This window comes from Myotis nattereri (assembly GCF_964212035.1).
Source record: "Myotis nattereri genome assembly, chromosome: 18".
Classification (NCBI taxonomy): domain Eukaryota; kingdom Metazoa; phylum Chordata; class Mammalia; order Chiroptera; family Vespertilionidae; genus Myotis; species Myotis nattereri.
Window position 1 is genome coordinate 39,874,515 of NC_138093.1, and position 18,182 is coordinate 39,892,696.

At 57.1% G+C, this 18,182-nt stretch overlaps 1 protein-coding gene across 1 annotated transcript in view; it reads left to right on the plus strand.

The window, feature by feature from the left end:
* Window positions 1-389: 389 nt before the first annotated feature.
* Window positions 390-18,182, plus strand: part of CD247 (CD247 molecule) — a 68,838-nt gene continuing 51,045 nt past the window's right edge. The window contains exon 1 of the mRNA XM_081112570.1: window positions 390-520. Coding sequence (XP_080968696.1) covers window positions 454-520 — 67 coding nt within the window. The 5' untranslated portion in view covers window positions 390-453. The remainder of the gene's footprint in view (window positions 521-18,182) is intronic.

Sequence of the window (18,182 nt, forward strand, 5' to 3'; positions counted from 1 at the left end):
AGGTAGCAGGACGCTGTGAACGCACAAGAAGTCTGTCTCTCCATTCGGCCTGACCGCAGCACAGCCCTCGCCTCACCCACCACCATAACATCAAGCTAGGGAAACGGCTGTTCCTGCATGCATCCGACCGATGTCACCAATTAAGGTAGGAATTAGATAAAAATGAGACCAAGGTTAGGGGGCAGGGGAAGGAAAATGAAACAATGGTTAAGTGAGAGAAAGAGCAAAACTCAGGCAGGCAGGCACACACACACCCCAAACCCTCAAACCTCCAGAGCTTCCTGCCTGTGACCCGAGGGGGTGTGAGCCTTGCTGCTGGCAGGTGCCTGCCTCTCAGGGGCCTAGTCCTCCACTTCCTGAGGAGGCCGCCCCAGCCGCCAGCACACACTCCCTTTGTCACTCGTCCCGCACGGCTGCCAGGCCCCTGCGTCCCAGCTCATCCCGGACTGACGGATGGACAGCATGAAGTGGGAGGCACTTGTCATTGCGGCCGTCCTGCAGGCCCAGTTCCCAGTGACAGGTAAGGCCGAAACATCGAGAAAGTCTTTGTGACTGTGTGTGGGGGACCACAGGGGCTGGCAAGGACCCGGCGTCTCCTCCAAACCCTGTCTTTCCGAAAGCAATGGGCAGTGGAGCGGAGGGGTGTGTGTGTGTGTTTTGGGGGGGGCTGGGGGGGATGGAGATGGACCGGCGGAAGGAAGCAGGGAGCCCGGGCGCAGGCCCAGCGTCGAGCAGAAGCTGGTGGGATCGGGAAGCACCGGCCAGGCCAGGTTTCGGGCTGTGACGTGGTTCTAGTAGTTCCTGCGTCTTCGTTGACCCCTTGCTGGTTCGGTCCCTGTCCCTGCCCTGTTTCCTTAGCCAGACAGAGAGCATGTCCGTCGCCAGAGGCAGGGACACTGTGGGCTGGCTCACGTGAGACACCTCGATGGACCGGGGACTAACTGGGGCCCACGGAGGAGGGACTGGCCTTCCGTGGGGCTCAGCTCTGCACCCCGCGGCCCGTGTGCCCCGTGACACACCCACCCGAAGCTCAGGGCTCACCCGGCGCAGGCCGCTCTGCATCTGTGCCCGGAAGGCCCGGCCGCTGCAGGCCGTGGGGACAGGGAGGAGGTGACATGCTCAGCCACCACGAGTGACAAACACCCTTGCCCCCCCCCCCCCCGCCCCGTTCATGCAACAAGGCCTTTCTAGGCCCTCCACCTCCCGGTGTCCCCGTGTCCCCGTGTCCCCGGGCTCTATGCATTCCTACCAGGAACGGGACCAGCTGTGTTTACACCAAGGGGACAGGGAAGGTTGTCCCAAACGCCCCTCCTCGCTGCAGCCTGGGCGGCACAGGGTGGAGGCAGAGAGGCCCTGGCACTTCCGGCCCTGCCTGGGGTTTTAAGGGCTGAGCATGGCGGCTTTTCTGGGAGATCTCAGCCCTTCTCAGAAAGGCCTGGGTGGGCATGAGTCACATGGAGCTGCAGGGGAGGGCACCCCGGGGCGCCCGGAGCGGCCGTGGACCGCGGGCCCAGGTGCCAGCAGCCCGGAACCCAGCGCTGCTGGGGGGTTCGTCACCGCTGGGCTGTCCTCTCAGGCCATGGGGAGGTCGGGGCAAAGGGGGTGTAGAAGGGACAAGAACAGCTGGGGTGCTGGTGGCGCCACGAGCAGAATACAAAGCCCCACCCGGCAGACAAGATGGGGCCACAGCCCCCTCCACACCCGCCGAGCGAGGGCCCAGGCACCTTCCCACCTTCTCTCCGCGCATTCGACAGGGGACGGGGTCGGGGACTTCAGCTCCGCACAGAGGGGGCTCCTGACAAAGCGCATCATGGAGCCCGAGGCCCCTGCAGGAGGGACGGAGACTCCAGGCTTTCACAGCCCCTGCGACGGCCGAGGGCAGGCTCCTGGCGGAAACCGACCTCAGGTCTCTCTTTTCTGCTCAGTGAAGTTCCTCCCCCGACCCCCTTAAGACACCCACTTTCACCAGGACCTTTCCATTTGTATTTCCGCGGGACCCAGATCATCTGGATCAAAGCAGAAATGACCCGTCTGTCCATGAGGTCTCCCTGGTGAAGTCCCCACGGCCGCCCCACCACCGGGGTCTGAGGCTGGCGGAGCCTGAGGTCACCTGCCTGATGCCAGGCGCGCACGTTGGCCCACAGGGCTCTCGGCTCTGACTGCCCAGGCGCACGCAGGGTCTGTGCGGCTCCGTCCTCTGTCTGGTGAGGCCGTGCGGCTATGGCACAAGCCTCAGGAAACAGGCTCCCAGGCTCCTGGTCGGCTCAGCTTGCAGGGAAGCAGCTGGATGTGGTGCAGGGTCAGGCCAATCACAGTGGCTGTGCAACCTTAAGCAAGTTAGTTGGCCTCTCTGGGCCTCAATTTTCTCCCCTGTAGAGTGAGTAGAACCTTCATTGCAGAGCTGTGACATGAGAAGTGACTAGTGTGCCTGAGACATAATAGACAGCCAGTACATGGAAGTTGTACTAATTATCACTATTATCACCGCTTGCTCTTTCCTTGTTCTGGGTACCAGGAACAGGAAACGGAAGCCCACGGTCAGGATTTGGTGTGCTCTCGGCTGCGTTGTGAAGCAGCCCCGGTCATTTGTCCATCTCCCTCGGGTTTCTGAGCACAGGGCGTGCGGCCCAGCCAGGCCCAACGCGGAACCCGGGCAAAGCTTTAGCGGGTCTCAGGATGACTTCCCACTTTAATTTCTTAAGATGCTTATTCTGTAGGGATATTCCCTCAAAGCGAAAACAAGCCCAGAAAAGACACACTCTGCGTAGTTAGGGGAGGGTGTGCGCGACAAGGCCCCCTGGCCACCGTTGGTCAGGGCGGGACCCAGACTTTGCAGCGGTAGCCGGTGCACATGAGGGTGCGGGTGTGGGTGCGGGCGTGGGCACGGGTAAAGGCCTGGTGTTGAGGTGCAGCATCTTGTGGAGCAGATCTCTGCCTTAGTTGCTTGGAGCTGGACTTGAGGGGCGCTTGTAAGTGATGTCCGGACAAGTTTTTCACCCACGGCATTTTCGCCAGTGGTTTATTCAGCCTCCATCGCCTGGCTCTGCTCGCCCCGTGAACAGCTTCATTTCCTGCGTTGGCCTAATTCTCAGGCTTGCTGGCCCGCAGACCTCCTCTGCAGCCTCGACGCCCCCCCCCCCCTGCCCCCCAGAAGCAGTCCTGGGAAGCGCCTGTTGAGTGGTATATTTATTTTAACATCCTTTTCATCTCTGTCTTTAAAAAGTAGATTTAATTTTTATTGGATGTTCATTTTTACTTTTAAGAGTCCCCAGGCGTTGTGCCTCCGTTTCTCGGGAAGGCTCAGGCACTCGGGAGCTGGCTTGCGGGAGCTTGTCCAGACGCACGCTGTGGGCCAGCGCTGGGCTGGACGAATAGCAGGGAGAGGTCATAATGCACTTCTCGGCGTGGGCCCCGGCTGGTTCTTACCAACACTACGGGGCAGAAGAGTCTGTCTGAGCAACCCGTCAGTCAGTTTGGTAAAGAAAGGACCGCTGGCCATCTGACTTGTTAGTTGAAACAAAATGGTCACCAAGTCCCTGCATGGCCACGGCCACGGCCACGGCCACGGCCATCTCTTCTGCCTTAAGCTCCAGGTTGTGTTCCCGAGGGAAGCAACACCTCCCCCCCTCCTCCATGTGTCCCAGCCCGTAGCTCGGCGCCTGAGCGGAGTCGGAGCCTAGATGTCTGTGGGGTGGGTTAAAGGTGGGGGAGGAAGGAAATCTGGGGGTTCTGTGTGATTAGATTAACTTAATGGTCTATTCGGGGGCTACTGGAGTGGCGCTGTTGGGATCTTACCTCTAGAGAATGTAATATCAAAGTCTGTGGTTTTTAAAGAGAAATTAAACTGGTGGAGGAGTCAGCACTTTGAGTAAATAGAATGATTCGCAATAGTTGTAAGGATGGTTTAAGGTAAAATCCTACCTTAATGTTCTCATTTGATCAGATGAAATTTCCGATATTTATTTACTTTGGACCTATAAAAATCATAATTTCATATGATTCAACTAATATATCTCAAAAGTAAACAAATAAATGAAGAAAGACGTTCATTTTCTGACTTGGCTTTAACACGAGGGCAAAGCAGCAAGTACAGAGACCACCGCCGTCGAGGTTGTTAACCAATGAACTAACAAGCTAATGAGAGGATCCAAGGAGAAAATAAGAGCTGTGGATTATAGTATAAATACACATTTATTCACATTATTCAATTTTATCCAGTTGCTGAATTGCCTCAAAATATGGAAAGAAAAACAACAATGGGCTAGCCGAGCATCACATTCCGTTCGGTCTGTGTTACTAAATAGATGTCCCATGCAGCTATGGTCTTTTTTCCCTGTCTTAATTTGAGGAATTTTAACAAAAATACCATAGAATTTATTAGCGGAAATTATAAACATTTTAAGATCCATAATCTTGCCAAGCTAGCCCAATAACTTTCCACTTTCACTTCTTCGTGCTCCAGTCCATCGTTTGTAACAAGTGTGCCCATGTCTCTGTGGAGTTGCTGGAGTAAAAACGGTCTCATGTGCTTTTTTCTTTCTATGACGGCTTTTCCCACGCGCAGCCTTCACGGTGGCTTTTCACTGCTTTGTGAACTTCCACAATTCAGCCTCGCGGTTCTGCACTACTTCCTTCTTGTTGGACATTTGGGCTGTTTCTAATTTTTGTTACTATACGTAGCTAACCCTGCCGGAAAAATCTTAGGTAGGAAGCTTTGACAATTTCTTTTGAAGTGTTTCCTGGGGCTAACTTCTCCAGGACTGACGGCGACGAGGCTGGACTCAAAGGGCATTCGCTGTGCGCTTTAGACTTGTGTGCACCACAGTCCGGCTGAGGAAAGAGTTTGTTTCTAGGTCTCAGCCCATTTCATGGGTGTCTGCCTCCTCTGGAGCAGGAGGCTGGTGGGGGGAGAGAGGAGGCCAAGGAGCCGGAAGATCTGGGTCTGAGTCCTGGTTTGTCCCCAGCCCGTCACTGCCGTGAGCAGTCCCCCCCCAACCCCCCACCCCCAGAGCCTCGGGCTTCCTCCGTCAGGCGGCCCCTCCGTGCAGCTCAGGGGCGTGCTGTGGGCTGCAGGCGTTCTTGGATGTGCCTGCACACAGGGCTCGAAGCCCAGCAGCCATTGCCACGTGTGCCTCAGTTTCCCAACCTGCGAAAGAGCAAGGCTGTTGCTTTCCCCACGCAATGCCGTGGCAACCCTGGTCCCCACCGGCTCCCTTTTTCTTCCTGGGTCACTAAATTGCAATGTGAATGTGGGCAGAAACCTCCCTCTGAGCTTTAGCTTCCTTGTCTGAGAAGGTGGACATCCCTTTCCGCTACCAAATGGATGGCACATGGTCTGGAAGTTGCAAACTTTTAAAGGACATTTAGCCCCCAGCCCCCACCCCGCGGCATAGGCGCACGGCACACGGAACCTCAGCCTCACTCCCCCCTGCAGTGCCCAGTGCGTTACCTGGGCGTCTACCGCACCCCATGGCTCCTACTCTCTAGCGGGGGTCCCCGTGGGAGAAACACAAGGACCAGGTTCCACCTTGCTGGCTTCCTCCTCACGCTTGTGCACCGGCTGCAGTTTATTGAGGCCGCGGGGACTCTGTTGGGGAGATCTGACTTGGACAGAAAGCAAACTGTGGTCTGAAGCAGCCAAACTGCACCCCGGCCCCCCACCCCCCACCCCCACCGTCCACTTCCCTAGCCTGCTGTGCTCGGTGCTACTCAGCAGCTAGTTTTCAGGCTCAAGGAGGAAAAAAGAAATGGAAAGCATTTGAACAAAGACAGGCAGCGTCCCTGCCCAGGCCAGCCGGCCCTCCCTTGGTGCCGTCGCCCTTCTGTTTGCCAAGTGCCGCCGACACCTTCGTAGACTCGGTCCTCGTCACCGTCCTATGGCCAATAGCAGCAAAGTCAGGGGTTCTCTTCTTATAAAGGAAGAGATGAGGCTTTGGGGCTTCTCGATGTGCCTAAGGGTAGAGTGCGGCTCAGGGCCCCCGTTCAGGTCCATGCTCTCGAGTCTTCTTCGCTGCTGGGCCAGCCGGCCGTGCCGACTGGCAGTGCCACCCGCCGATGCCTGAGCTCTGAGCAGACGCCTGGAGGCGCTCCCTCCGTGAGCACTTAGTACCACCCTCCTCTCCGTTTGGGAGGGAAGAGATTATTTTGATGCTGAATAGGCTCGTTTACTATACATTTTCTGCGGAGCAGGAAACATTTGGTGGTTCATACGGAGTTGCTTTTCCCCCGCATTTTATTAGAGTTCTGATCTCACATTTCCCCTAAATCTGGTAAAACCCACATTTCCCATTTTGCTCTTAATAACTGTGTCTGTTTTGGAGCTTTCTCCGGGGAGGATGGCCTCAGCTTGCAATCCACCCTGCTTCGTGTGCACCGGCGAGTGGCTGTGTCACAGGAGGCAGCAGCTGGCGGGAGGAAGGGGGAACGCGGCTACAGCTCAGAGCCGGCAGAGGGGCAGGTGCACAGGGGGCCGAGATGTCCCCAGCACATCCCGGGATTCTGTGCAGAAGGGAGACGAGACAGCCTCTGTCCAAACTCAAGTCTCCGGGGTCCCGAGAGGCTGGGAGGCCATAGACGCAGACGTCTCAGGTGGGGGGCCTGGCCCCTCGGAGCTCCCCCACACCCCAGGTGAGCCCCGTCCTTGCCTTCCCTCCTTGGGTCTTCCTTCCTCCCAGATCCCTCTGCTCAGGCTCCGACTCTGTACCCACGCCCACCTGTGGAGACCTGCCTCCCCCTCACACTCCAGCCAGATGCGTGGGGGTCTCCCAGACCCACCGCTGACCTTGATACCAGAGTTCAGGCGACAAAAGGAGATGGAAAGTTATTGTTCTCAGAGTTCAGGGCTAAAACCCACTGCAAATAGTTCCCTATGGCCAGCCCTTCTCAGGGCGGAGGCCCACCACACGCCTGATTCAGCACAAAATGTTACCGCCTCCCCGGCCCTCACCAGGTCCCCCGACAGCGGCCATCTTAGGGCTTTGACTAACACAATAGCAATCCAGCAGCGTGGCTCCTGGTGACCAGCTCTGGCCATTGAGAGCTGGCCTTGCCGGACCTGGAATTATCTTTAATATCTGATCAATCACAGCATCTGGTCAGCCACTCGCCTTACCGGTGAGTAAGCCAGGCCCCTGTGTGTGCCCATCAAGCACATGGTTCCCCCAAGGTTGGCCGCCAGCCGTGGACCAGGCCGTGGACGGCACGTGACCGAGAGCCCGTCGTCCAGGACAGCCTCCCTGGCCTGGTGGGCCATGTTCCTGGGTTTTCTGGAAAAGCCTCCATTGGCCGAGCGCCTGGCCTCTTTATGGTCTGGTCTGGTTTTCATCACCTCTGAGCCGGTGCTGACTTCCACGCTGAGCTTAGGCACAAAGGAGTGCCTGTCAGAGACACCACCCAGGACGGTCTGCGTGAGGCTCGAGAGCTTCAGAGATGGCCCCTTTCATTTATTTCCTCAGATTAGAGGTACATTTTTTGCCTTTTCTCCCACATAACCATCCACGCTTCAAAGCCCGGACCTATATAAAATACACAAATGCTGTCTGGACAAAATGAATCTTGTCCGTCTCTTTGGATTTCAGCGGGAACAATAGAGATGGAGCTACAAAAGGCTGGCAAAGAGGATTATTCTTTCTCTTTCTATTAAGTGTAGAGGCTTCAAAAGAACAGCTCGGGAAGTCAAATAATTGTGCCCACCACCGCTCACCCCTCCGTCTCAGCCGACCGGCCTGCGGCATCCCCTTTAGAAACGCGCCGCTCCCCCCGCCCCCGCACAGAAAGCGTTGTTGACCATTCCATCCACAGTTCCGGTTTGGAGCACAGTGTTTGAATTTTACGGAATGCCTTGATTTGGTTGGTTTGGAAAACACACACACACACACATACACATCTGCTGGTTTCTAGCTATGGCTGTAAACACAGGGCCTCGGACTGAAGCTGATCTGACCCCTGGTTTAGTTTCAGGACAGAAAATTCCCACCAGCCCTTTTGACGAGCACAGAAAGGCCCCTCTGGGCTGAAGGAGAGAGAGGATTTGGCTGTTCAGGCATCTTTAAATTGGGGGCTGAACGTTTTCTAGCAGCTTTGAAGCCTGAAATGATTTCAGTTTTTTGTTTTGTTTTTTTTTAAAAAAAAAAAAAAAAAGCAAAAGAAGAAAGAGAAAAAGAAGAAATCTAACCTCCCCTGATTTTGAGATGATTGCCAGTTGGGAGGTTAGATTGAGTTGGTGGAGAGAGACCATGGGGCAGAAGGATGCCCGTTGAGCGGGGGTGGGGGGGGCACCCAGGACACAGAGAAGGCCTGGCAGCCATGTCCCGGCTCCACAGGGCAGCTCTCACGTGGGCAGCGCCCTCATCAGGAGCAGCGCTGCGGGGGGGGGGTGGGGGGGGTGGGAGGGGGACGGGAGGGGCGTCTGATGCTCAGAGCTGTGTGATCGCTCCAGGAGCACGTCCTTCAGCTCAATGTCTTTCTCCGTCAACGCTGACCCTGTGTCATGGCCTCTCTCCCGTCACCGCCCTTCCTGCTCTGAGGTTTAAACTCCTCTCAGAGGGAGCGTACAAGTCCCAGGGAATGAACCGTCCAGTTATGCAAATTCAAAATAATGCAATACACAAAGTTAGCATGGGCTCGATTTCTGTGCGCCGTCTAAAATCCGCTGGCGTTCATCTCATTCTTGCCCCTGTGAGAGGTCATGTAACGTTTGCCATCACAGGTGGCTGTGGTCACCTCCTGATTAGGTTGGGTGGGGCTGGGATGCTGCCCATGAATTTCACCTCTAGTGACAAGAATAATAGATGGAGCCTCTAGGGCAGCGGTTCTCAACCTGTGGGTCGCGACACCTTTGGGGATCAAAAGACCCTTTCACAGGGGTCGCTTAAGACCATCGGAAAACACATATATAATTACATATTGTTTTTGTGATTAATCACTATGCTTTAATTATGTTCAATTTGTAACAATGAAAATACATCCTGCATATCAGATATTTATATTATGATTCATAACAATAGCAAAATTACAACTGTTTGTTTGGTTTGCACAGTTAGGAAGTAGCAACGAAAATAATTTTATGGTTGGGGGTCCCCACAACATGAGGAACTGTATTAAAGGGTCGCGGCATTAGGAAGGTTGAGAACCACTGGTCTAGGGGATTTTCTCTGATGGAAGCGGGGCTGTTAACACTTTCCAGGCTCCGCAAGCATCCCCACTGAGCGATTTTCCTGAGTGTGAATTCCAAGTTATAAAATTTTCATAGAATGAACAGGAGGGTTAATGTCTGGAAGAGAGACATGCCCGGGGGGTCCTGTCGTTCCTCACTGGCAGGGACCTCCCCAGGGTGGGCAGGAGGCACCCCGAGGGCTAAGAAGGGTTTTCTTTTGTGATGCAGTTCTGCCTTGGGTCCCGGCTCCCCTGGCATCTCGTCCGTGACTGGGAGGGACAGATAACTCAGCGCATCTCGGACGTGTCTGGTGAGATTGTCTGGGACCGTGGTGACCGCAGGACAGGGATGCGCTGGTCCGGACTCGCTTCCAACAATGACAGGACACCTGTAACCTAGTTGGGGAGAGGAGACTAAAACCAGTGAGAGAAAATCAAGGGGTTTTCCATTGGTGAAGAGGGTGTGTTTTGACAACACATGTCATTGTCAGAAACGTTAGCAGAGATGGGAGTGCAATTCGGAGCGTGGCCGCGCCCTCGTCGTGTGTTCTGAGCCAGCTCTGACATGGCAGGCGCTCTGCTGGGGCCAGGCCCAGGCGCCGAGCTCGGAGAAGCCACACGTGGAGGAGTGCCGACGTGCCCGGTCTGGGCAGGTGACTCAGCTGCAGTGAGGTTTCCCTGTATTCGGCCAACTCATCCTGTGGCACTTTGATGGGTGTCACTTTGCAGGTGGGGATGAGGCCCAGCGGTACCCGCCGGCAGGAGCCAGAGCTGGGTTTTGACCCCGGAGCCGGGCCCCACGCACCACACTGCTGGGCAGGGTCAGAGCCTGGCACTGGCCATAAACTTGGGGAAGGGGTTGAGGTTTGTTTGCCATGTGCAGAAGGGGGTCGGCAAAGGGCAGATCCGGTGGAGGGAACAGGATGTCTCACCTCGGGAAACCGGGGCTCCTGGGAGCCCCACCCATCCCTGGAATCTCACTCCCCACCCTCGGGGGAGGGGGTTCTGGACGGAGAGCCCAGGGCACCTCCCACCCATGGCCCTCGGTACCCAACATGGAGCCTCTTCTCCTCCAGGCCTGGCCCTGCCCTGCCCCCCGGGGCCAGCCGCTCACAGGACCTCCCTTCCCGGGAAAGAGGCGGGCTCCCAAAGGGCCTGTTCTCTGCCGTTGCTGACAAAGGCCTGGGGCCCGCACTGCTCTGTGAGACGGGATGGTGGCACCCCGGAAAGAGGGGACGGACATTTTGGAAACACTGACTCAGGGAGGTGTTTGTTGTTTCGCTGCAGGACTGTCAGAACCTTCTCTCTATTGCAATCTGAGTCCACCCACTAGGCATTTGTGTTTTGTGGCTCCCCCCCCCCCCCGCCCCCCGAAAACACCTATAAATGGCCTGCAGAATAGAGTTTGAGAAAGAGGCTCCGTGGAGAACGATACCGAGTGGGTCAAACCAAGAAGCTCTGAGAGAGGGGTCCCAAGAAGGCGGGCTGGAGGGTGACGGTGCATCATGGGAAAAGGGGAGGACGAGTGGGAGTTAATGCAAAGTGGGGACCCTGGCCTAAAGGAACCTCCAATCCCATGCCCGTCCTGATTGCGTCGGGACGTGAGGGGAACAGGAGCCCAGCTCAAAAGGCACACAGCCTGAGGTCCCTCCCAGAGCAGCTGGCCGTCGCCGGGCCTGTGGCACGCGGCTGCCATGCTCTGCGCACAGCGCCTCGCCGCCCAGCGGTTCTCAACCTGTGGGTCGCGACCCCTTTGGCAGTCAAACGACCCTTTCACAGGGGTCTCCTAAGACCATCCTGCATATCAGATATTTACATTACGATTCATAACAGTAGCAACATTACAGTTATGAAGTAGCAACGAAAATAATTTTATGGTTGGGGGTCACCACAACATGAGGAGCTGTATTTAAAGGGCCAGAAGGTTGAGAACCGCTGCTTTAGGGGCACGATGAGCAGAAGTGTCCCCCAAAACAGAGGGGTCAATGATATGTATCCTATTCAAATAGCCCATGTGTTAAACTCAGAACTAAACCTCCCTGCAGCCTGGAGGGGGGGTGGGTTAGCTCTCTCCAGCCGAGGCCTCAGGCCCTCCATCCCCGTGGCCGGCTCTGCCCTGGGCGCCTGCAGGCTGGATGCCAGGGTGGACGCCGGGGCAGAACCCGGAGCAGCTCTGTGCCTCCTGGCAGCTGCCCCTCAGGGTGGAGCTGCAGACCCTGGCCCACTGTTTCCTGGGGTTTGCCGGCACGAAGGCAGCGCTGGGGACGTGGCTGCTGAGGTCCTTGATTGATTCCCTCCTTCCCTGCAACCCTCACACCCACTGTCACTGGTTTCCTGGGGCAGCTGTGACCAAGTGCCACTGCCCGGGTGGCTCGCAAGCAGCTCATTATTCCTTACGGCTCTGGAGGCTGGAAGTCAGCAGGTTTGTTCCTTCTGCAGGACAGTGTGCGCCAGGCCTCTCCCTGGCTGCTAGGGGCTGCTGGGAGTGCTGGAGGGCTGCTGGGGGCTGCTGGGGGCTGCTGGGAGTGCTGGAGGGCTGCTGGGGGAAGCTGGGAGTGCTGGGGGTAGCTGGAGATACTGGGGGTAGCTGGGGGCAGCTGGGGATACTGGGGGTAGCTGGGAGTGCTGGGGGTAGCTGGGGATACTGGGGGTAGCTGGGAGTGCTGGGGGCAGCTGGGGATACTGGGGGTAGCTGGGAGTGCTGGGGATAGCTGGGGGCAGCTGGGGATACTGGGGGTAGCTGGGAGTGCTGGGGGTAGCTGGGGATACTGGGGGTAGCTGGGAGTGCTGGGGGCAGCTGGGGATACTGGGGGTAGCTGGGAGTGCTGGGGATAGCTGGGGGCAGCTGGTGACTGCTGGTGGCTGCTGGGGGCAGCTGGGAGTGCTGGGGTTAGCTGGGGGCAGCTGGGGATACTGGGAGTAGCTGAGAGTGCTGGGGGCTGCTGGGGGCAGCGGGCAGTTTCTGGCACCCCTTGACTGGTAGAAGCATCACCCCAATCTGCACCTCATCCTCACACGGCCTCCCCCGTGTGTATCTGTCTCTGTGTCCAAACTGGCCCCTCACACAGGACACGGGAATATTGGGACCCTGAGGACCCATCTTGCGGGATCACCTGCAAACCCTGTTCCAGGGCAGGCGCCCTCGCAGGTCCTGGGCTCAGGGCTCCCCATTTTTATGGGACACCCTGCCACCCCTAACACCTCCCGGGGCTTCCCAGGCCAGCTCCCGGGTAACCGCCCCTTGCCGCAGGGTCCGCGTCTGGAGGAGCCTGACCTCACGCTCACAGCCGGTCCCGTGGTGCACAGGCCCAGGTGCAGGCGTCCTGTGCCCTAGAAAGGTTTCTCGCAGAAATCGTGATCTGAGTCAACATTTTAATTACCTAAGATCACACTCCTCCACTTTTCCTGACACCATCTGGCCAAGTGGCTTCTACAGCGGCTGTTTGTTTTGCACAGTGCAGTCCCCAGAACATGGCTCAGAGACAAAAGGGAAGACATGTGTCAACATAAATAAATGCACTCGGCCTCATAGAAGGGGGACACTGCCAGCCAAGGGGGCATTGTTACCCAGAGCCAAGCTGACACAGCGCCCGGGCTGGGTGCCCTGTCCCCTCCCTGCCCTGGTGCTGGGCCTGGGTGCCCTGTCCCCTCCCTGCCCTGGTGCCGGGCCTGGGTGTCCTGTCCCCTCCCTGCCCTGGTGCCCGGCCTGGGTGTCCTGTCCCCTCCCTGCCCTGGTGCCGGGCCTGGGTGCCCTGTCCCCTCCCTGCCCTGGTGCCGGGCCTGGGTGCCCTGTCCCCTCCCTGCCCTGGTGCCAGGCCTGGGTGCCCTGTCCCCTCCCTGCCCTGGTGCTGGGCCTGGGTGCCCTGTCCCCTCCTGCTGCGGAAGATGGAATAAGTATATGAGAGGGAGGGGCCTCCCAGCTCGGGAACACCAGGGTTGCCCTTTAGAAAAACGCCGCCAGCACATTCTGCGATCTTGAAATGAATCTAAGCACTGATGCGCGCAGGGCTGGTTCTGGGTTTAAACTGTTCCCCTGCCGGCTCCACACCCCCCACCCTGCTCCTACCGGCCCAGGAGACCTGCGGAAGGCAGGGCAGCAGCTCTGCGGGGCAGAGGGGCCCCATGGGCATGGGGGAGGGAAGTGGCAGCTGCTGGCCCCTCCTCCTTCTGCCGGCTCCTGGGCTGGTGACGAAGAACAAGGTCGTGTTTCCAGGTCACAGCTGCGGGGGGCCCAGCTGTGCGGAGGGTGCCCCCAGGCCGGCTCTGGGCTGAATGCTCTGAGCACGAGGCACTGGCCTCTCCCCGGAGTTTTCTGCAGCCAGTGAGCCTCTGAGACCCTGCGGGTCCAGCCTGGTCTTGCAGAGAAAGACCGTGTGAGTGCGTTTGAGTTCAGAATAAGTTTAATTCCAGTGGGACCTGCTTGTTTACAAAACAGGTGTACAAGCCGGGACTGGAGGTGACCTTGATGTTCTTTCCTGGTGCGTGTGTGTGTGTGTGTGTGTGTGTGTGTGTGTGTTAGAGATAGGTAGATAGATAGATAGATAGATAGATAGATAGATAGATAGATAGATGATAGATAGAACGAACCAGGAGGCAGGGAAGGGACAGGAAGCTGTATTAAGAGGCTATCCCTGAAAAGGATATAATTCCCAGGATCCCTTTGCTCACGCAGGTGAGCTCGTGCAGTGGGAGAGGGAGGTTGTGTTGACCACAGGGGACACTGCGTTTGTCCTGCTGCTAGAAAATAGTTCTTTTTGGGAGAAGACCACCCGGTATTTCCATACACGGTCCCATCTCAGCTCGTTCAGTCTTATGCCAACCCAGTGAGGTTGGGTGGAAAAACCTAAGCTCTGAGCAATAGGAGATTTGCCTCGGGACCTGTCACTAGTCCCTGGTGCTGCCTGGGTTTGACCCAGGGTCCCTGATGGCGGTCCTTCCCGGGCCTCGCTGTGCTGAGCCCGCCAATCAGCCGGCTGCAGGGAGAGGGGCCGGATGGGGTCTCTGTGGTGGGTGGCAGGTCAGACAGCCGGCCTCACACAGACCTGCCTCAGGCCCCCCAGGCCCCCAGGATCACTGCACCCGCAGCCGGCTCTCCTGCTGGCCCCGCTGGTGCATGGTGCCTGGGGGCGCTCTGAGCAGCTCTGGGAGCGGCTAGTCCCAGCAAGGCCTGTCCCCTCCCAGGGCCAGAGGCTCAGGATGCATCAGGTGGATTGTTTCCCAGGCTCTCCCTCACCCTTGGCATTGCTCAGCCCACCTCTGCTTCGCTGCGTGGACGGCCACCCCAACCTGCAACACCCCCCTCAGTGAGCCCTGAGCCGGTCACCACCTGCCCCTCTCAGCTGACGGTGAGAGCGCAGGCTCTGGAATCCCGTGCCCTGGGCTCAGATGCTGCCCCTGGGCAGACGGAACTCTCTGGGCTCCTCACCTGTCTCCTGGGTGACCACTGCCACCTGAGATGCACTAGGAGGGATGGGCTGGGGCCTTGCGGTCAGTGCCTTGTCCGCACGGCTCCTGGGATCCCTGTGTGCGCCACTGACCCCTGACTCCCCTCACCACCCACCTCCTGTATTATTATTATTTAAATATGTTTTATTGATTTCAGAGAGGAAGGGAGAGGGAGAGATACTAACACCAATGATGAAAGAGAATCATTGATCAGCTGCCTTCTGCACACCCTCCACTGGGGATCGAGAGCATAACCAGGGCATGTGCCCTGACCAGGAATTGAACTGTGACCTCCTGGTTCATAGGTGAGTGCTCAACCACTGAGCCACGCTGGCTGGGCCCATCTCTTGTACTATTAACTCACTGCCCAGGTGTTCACATCCGCTTTCCTATGGGAAGGCTCGAGGCAAGGACGCCGCCCCTGTTTCAGGCGCTCTCTCTGCGCCTTGGGACTCACCACTGGACTCCTCCCCGACTCCAGGGGTAACAGCTGTCAGCTGACCTTCTCTCCGAAGGACCTGATCGTAAACAGCTTGGTCTTTACCGGCCACAAGATCTCATTGGCAGCTCCCCATCTCTGCAGACTCAGCTCAAAAACTGCTATGAAATACTAAACCAGTGAGCATGCGAAGTTCCAGTAAAACTTTACTGACAAAGCAGGCTGCCCAGATGGGGGCCCCGGCCACCCTTCGCCAACCCTGGGTAAGAGCAGTAGGGTCAGACGCTCGGGTCCTCTCATGCCTGGTTCCCATGCACGGGCCTGCCCACCTCTGCCTGTTCCCGCCACAGCCCTGGGGACACCGACGTGCCCTCCTCAGGCGGCGCTTGGCCCCAGGGGCAGAGAGAGCACGGGTGCTGAGCCTGAAACAAACACGACGGGCTTGCGGGGAGCACCTTCCAGGGTATCACCCTTCACGACAGGGAAATGGAAAACCCAGGGTGAGCTGGCTGCCGAGCACAGGAGCATCGTGATTGCTCTCTGCTCTGCTGTGTTCGTGGAGAGTTTAGTCATAGAAGTTTCTATTCTCAGGGACTCACAGCACATCAACACATGGCTCATGTGTCCTCTCAGTAGCTGCTGCCATAACAAGGCTTTACAGGCAAGAGGGGGTGGTTATGAGAAACCGCGTGTCAGAGTGGCTGCCAGGGCTTCCAGACCAGCAGAGAGAAGTGAGTTACCGGCACACGGAGGTGGACAGGCCCTGCAGGCACAGAACTCAGGTGGCCTGAGACGGGGCCTTTTCTTTTATAAGCTTTTTTTTTTTTTATCACCCTTGAAATTGTGTTGATTTGAAAGTAAAAGTCCAGCATCCTGTTAGTTAAAGAAAGACAAAACCAGATGAGCACTAAAGAGCCACGAGCTGGGCTCCGTGGCAAGAAAGCTTGGGTGGCGTCGCAAACTTACCCCCTGTTAAAGGAAAGCTGTGTCACCAACATCATCTGCTTAATCGTCATAACGGGAGGCACCGTCCCGGACGCAGTCACGCCCTTTGGGCCACGAGTGACGTCAGGTGGATCCACATTCCACTTCCCGAGACAGAGTATTCTCCCGTGCAGCTGGGAGACAGCGTCGCCCAGAGAAGCACGCAGAGGCCGAGGGCATGTGGGACCATCTAAGACGGGCTCCACGGGAGAAGCCCTGTGTGCGTGTGACTGCGGTCGGGGAGCGGTTAGACTCCACTCTGTAGTCTTGCCAAGCGTTTTTATGCCTGTCGCTTCTTGAGAATCACAGCCCCTGGGGATGTGCAGGCACAGCCCCTGTCACTGGGGAGAAGGTGAAGCTCAAGGTCAGTGCTCCTCTCCAGGCAGTTAAGGCAGAGCTGGGAGCTTATTCCTGGCGTCTGGATCCCAATCCAAGCACTTGTCCTACTGTCTCAAGTGGGCAGCTGCATGCCTTCCCATGGCCTGGAGGGGTGCCGTGCAGTGGGGGTGCGGGGGTAGCCTTACAGAAAAGAACAACTCAACTAAAATTTGCACACGCTTCCATTATTACACATACTTTTTCATTTTCTGTTTGGTTTCCACTTCGAGGTTAAAGTTTCCATTCCTGATTTTAACCCAAAGAAAAGGCTAAACTCCATGGGCCACTCTCAAATAAGGCAAACTGGAAAACCCAACGCCCAGGGCAAGCCCGGCAGGATGTGGGCAGCTGGGGTCACAGTCAACTCTTGTCCGGCCCCACCCCAGTGGCAGCTTCCCAGGAATAATGGCTGCCTTTCTGGGATCTGGTGAGTCTTCCTTTCGGCTGAGTGCTGGGAGCAGGGTGCTTTGGCCTCTGCACTGTGACATAGAGTTGGGTGGTCCTTTGCTTGGGGCTGTCCTGTGCTTCGTAGGAAGTTTCTCAGCTCCCTTGACCTCCACCCATTAGATGCTCAGAGCATCTCTAAGTTGTGGCCACCCAACATCCCCGGGGAGAAATGCAGCCCTGGTTGAGAGCCGGGGGATTGAAGTCAGGAGTTTTGTTGGCCCGTCACTGAGTAATGGATGAGGCCATGCTGGACCATCCAGTCCAAGGTCACGGTGGTCATTTGGTTGACCAGCACACAGTTGACCCATGGCTAACTACGCTCCCCAACATCATTTGAAATGATGGCCTCAGGGCTGCCCTGTGAGCCCGGCGTTTGGAATGGCTCTCGCCCAGGGGAGCAGCCCTGAACCACAGAGGCAGCCACCGACACCGAGTGTCCACGGTCATGCCACGTGGCTCCTTCTGTCTTCCATCTGCATTCCTGTCTAGATGGTGGCACTGAGGCAGGTCAGTCTCAGCAGGAGACCGAAAGAGCGTAGACTTATGGGCGACCAGCCCTAAAGTGAAATCCTGGCTTTATCACTACCCAGCTATGCCACCTTGGGCAGGTGACGAGACTGCCCTGAAACTCCCCTCTCCTTTATAAAATGAAGGTAGCCCTGCCTGCCTCAAAGAGCTGGAGAATGAATGATCATGTGCACGAAGAGCCAATGGGGCTGAGCACATGGCACTGAGTAACGTGTTCTGTGGCTACTTGTACGGGGAATGGCGTGGCCAGTCCCCCTGAGGCTGGTCTCCAGGGACTTCTGATGGCCCCTGAAGGACATGCTCATCTCCAGCTCCTTCGAGGCCTCTCCACCTGACCTCGCCCCCGTGTCCCCGCTCCTCTGACTCTCGAGGGGCTGAGCCTTCCAGAACAGAAGGTTGGAAAGACACAGATTTGTGTAGGGAAAAGCCAAAGTGCTGTTGCTTTCAGCAGCGGATCTGATCTGGGGAGTGAAAAACAACCCACGTCACTGAGCCACAGAGTGAGGAAACATGAGCCAGCCCGAGATGGGAAGGCAGCGCTTGAGCTGAGTGGCACGGAAACCCTACCTGGGCGAGGGCTGGGGGTGGCTGAAGGACAGGAGGGGTGGCAGAGAGCTGCCACAGCCCAGGACAACCAAGGCTAAGTTCTGGGCACCCATCGCCCATTTGTATTGGCACCCATCACCTGTCTATACTGGCACCCATCACCTGTCTATACTGGCACCCATTGCCTGTCTGAATTGGCACCCATTGCCCACCTGTATTGGCACCATTGCCCATCTGTATGGGCACCCATCACTGCCTGTAG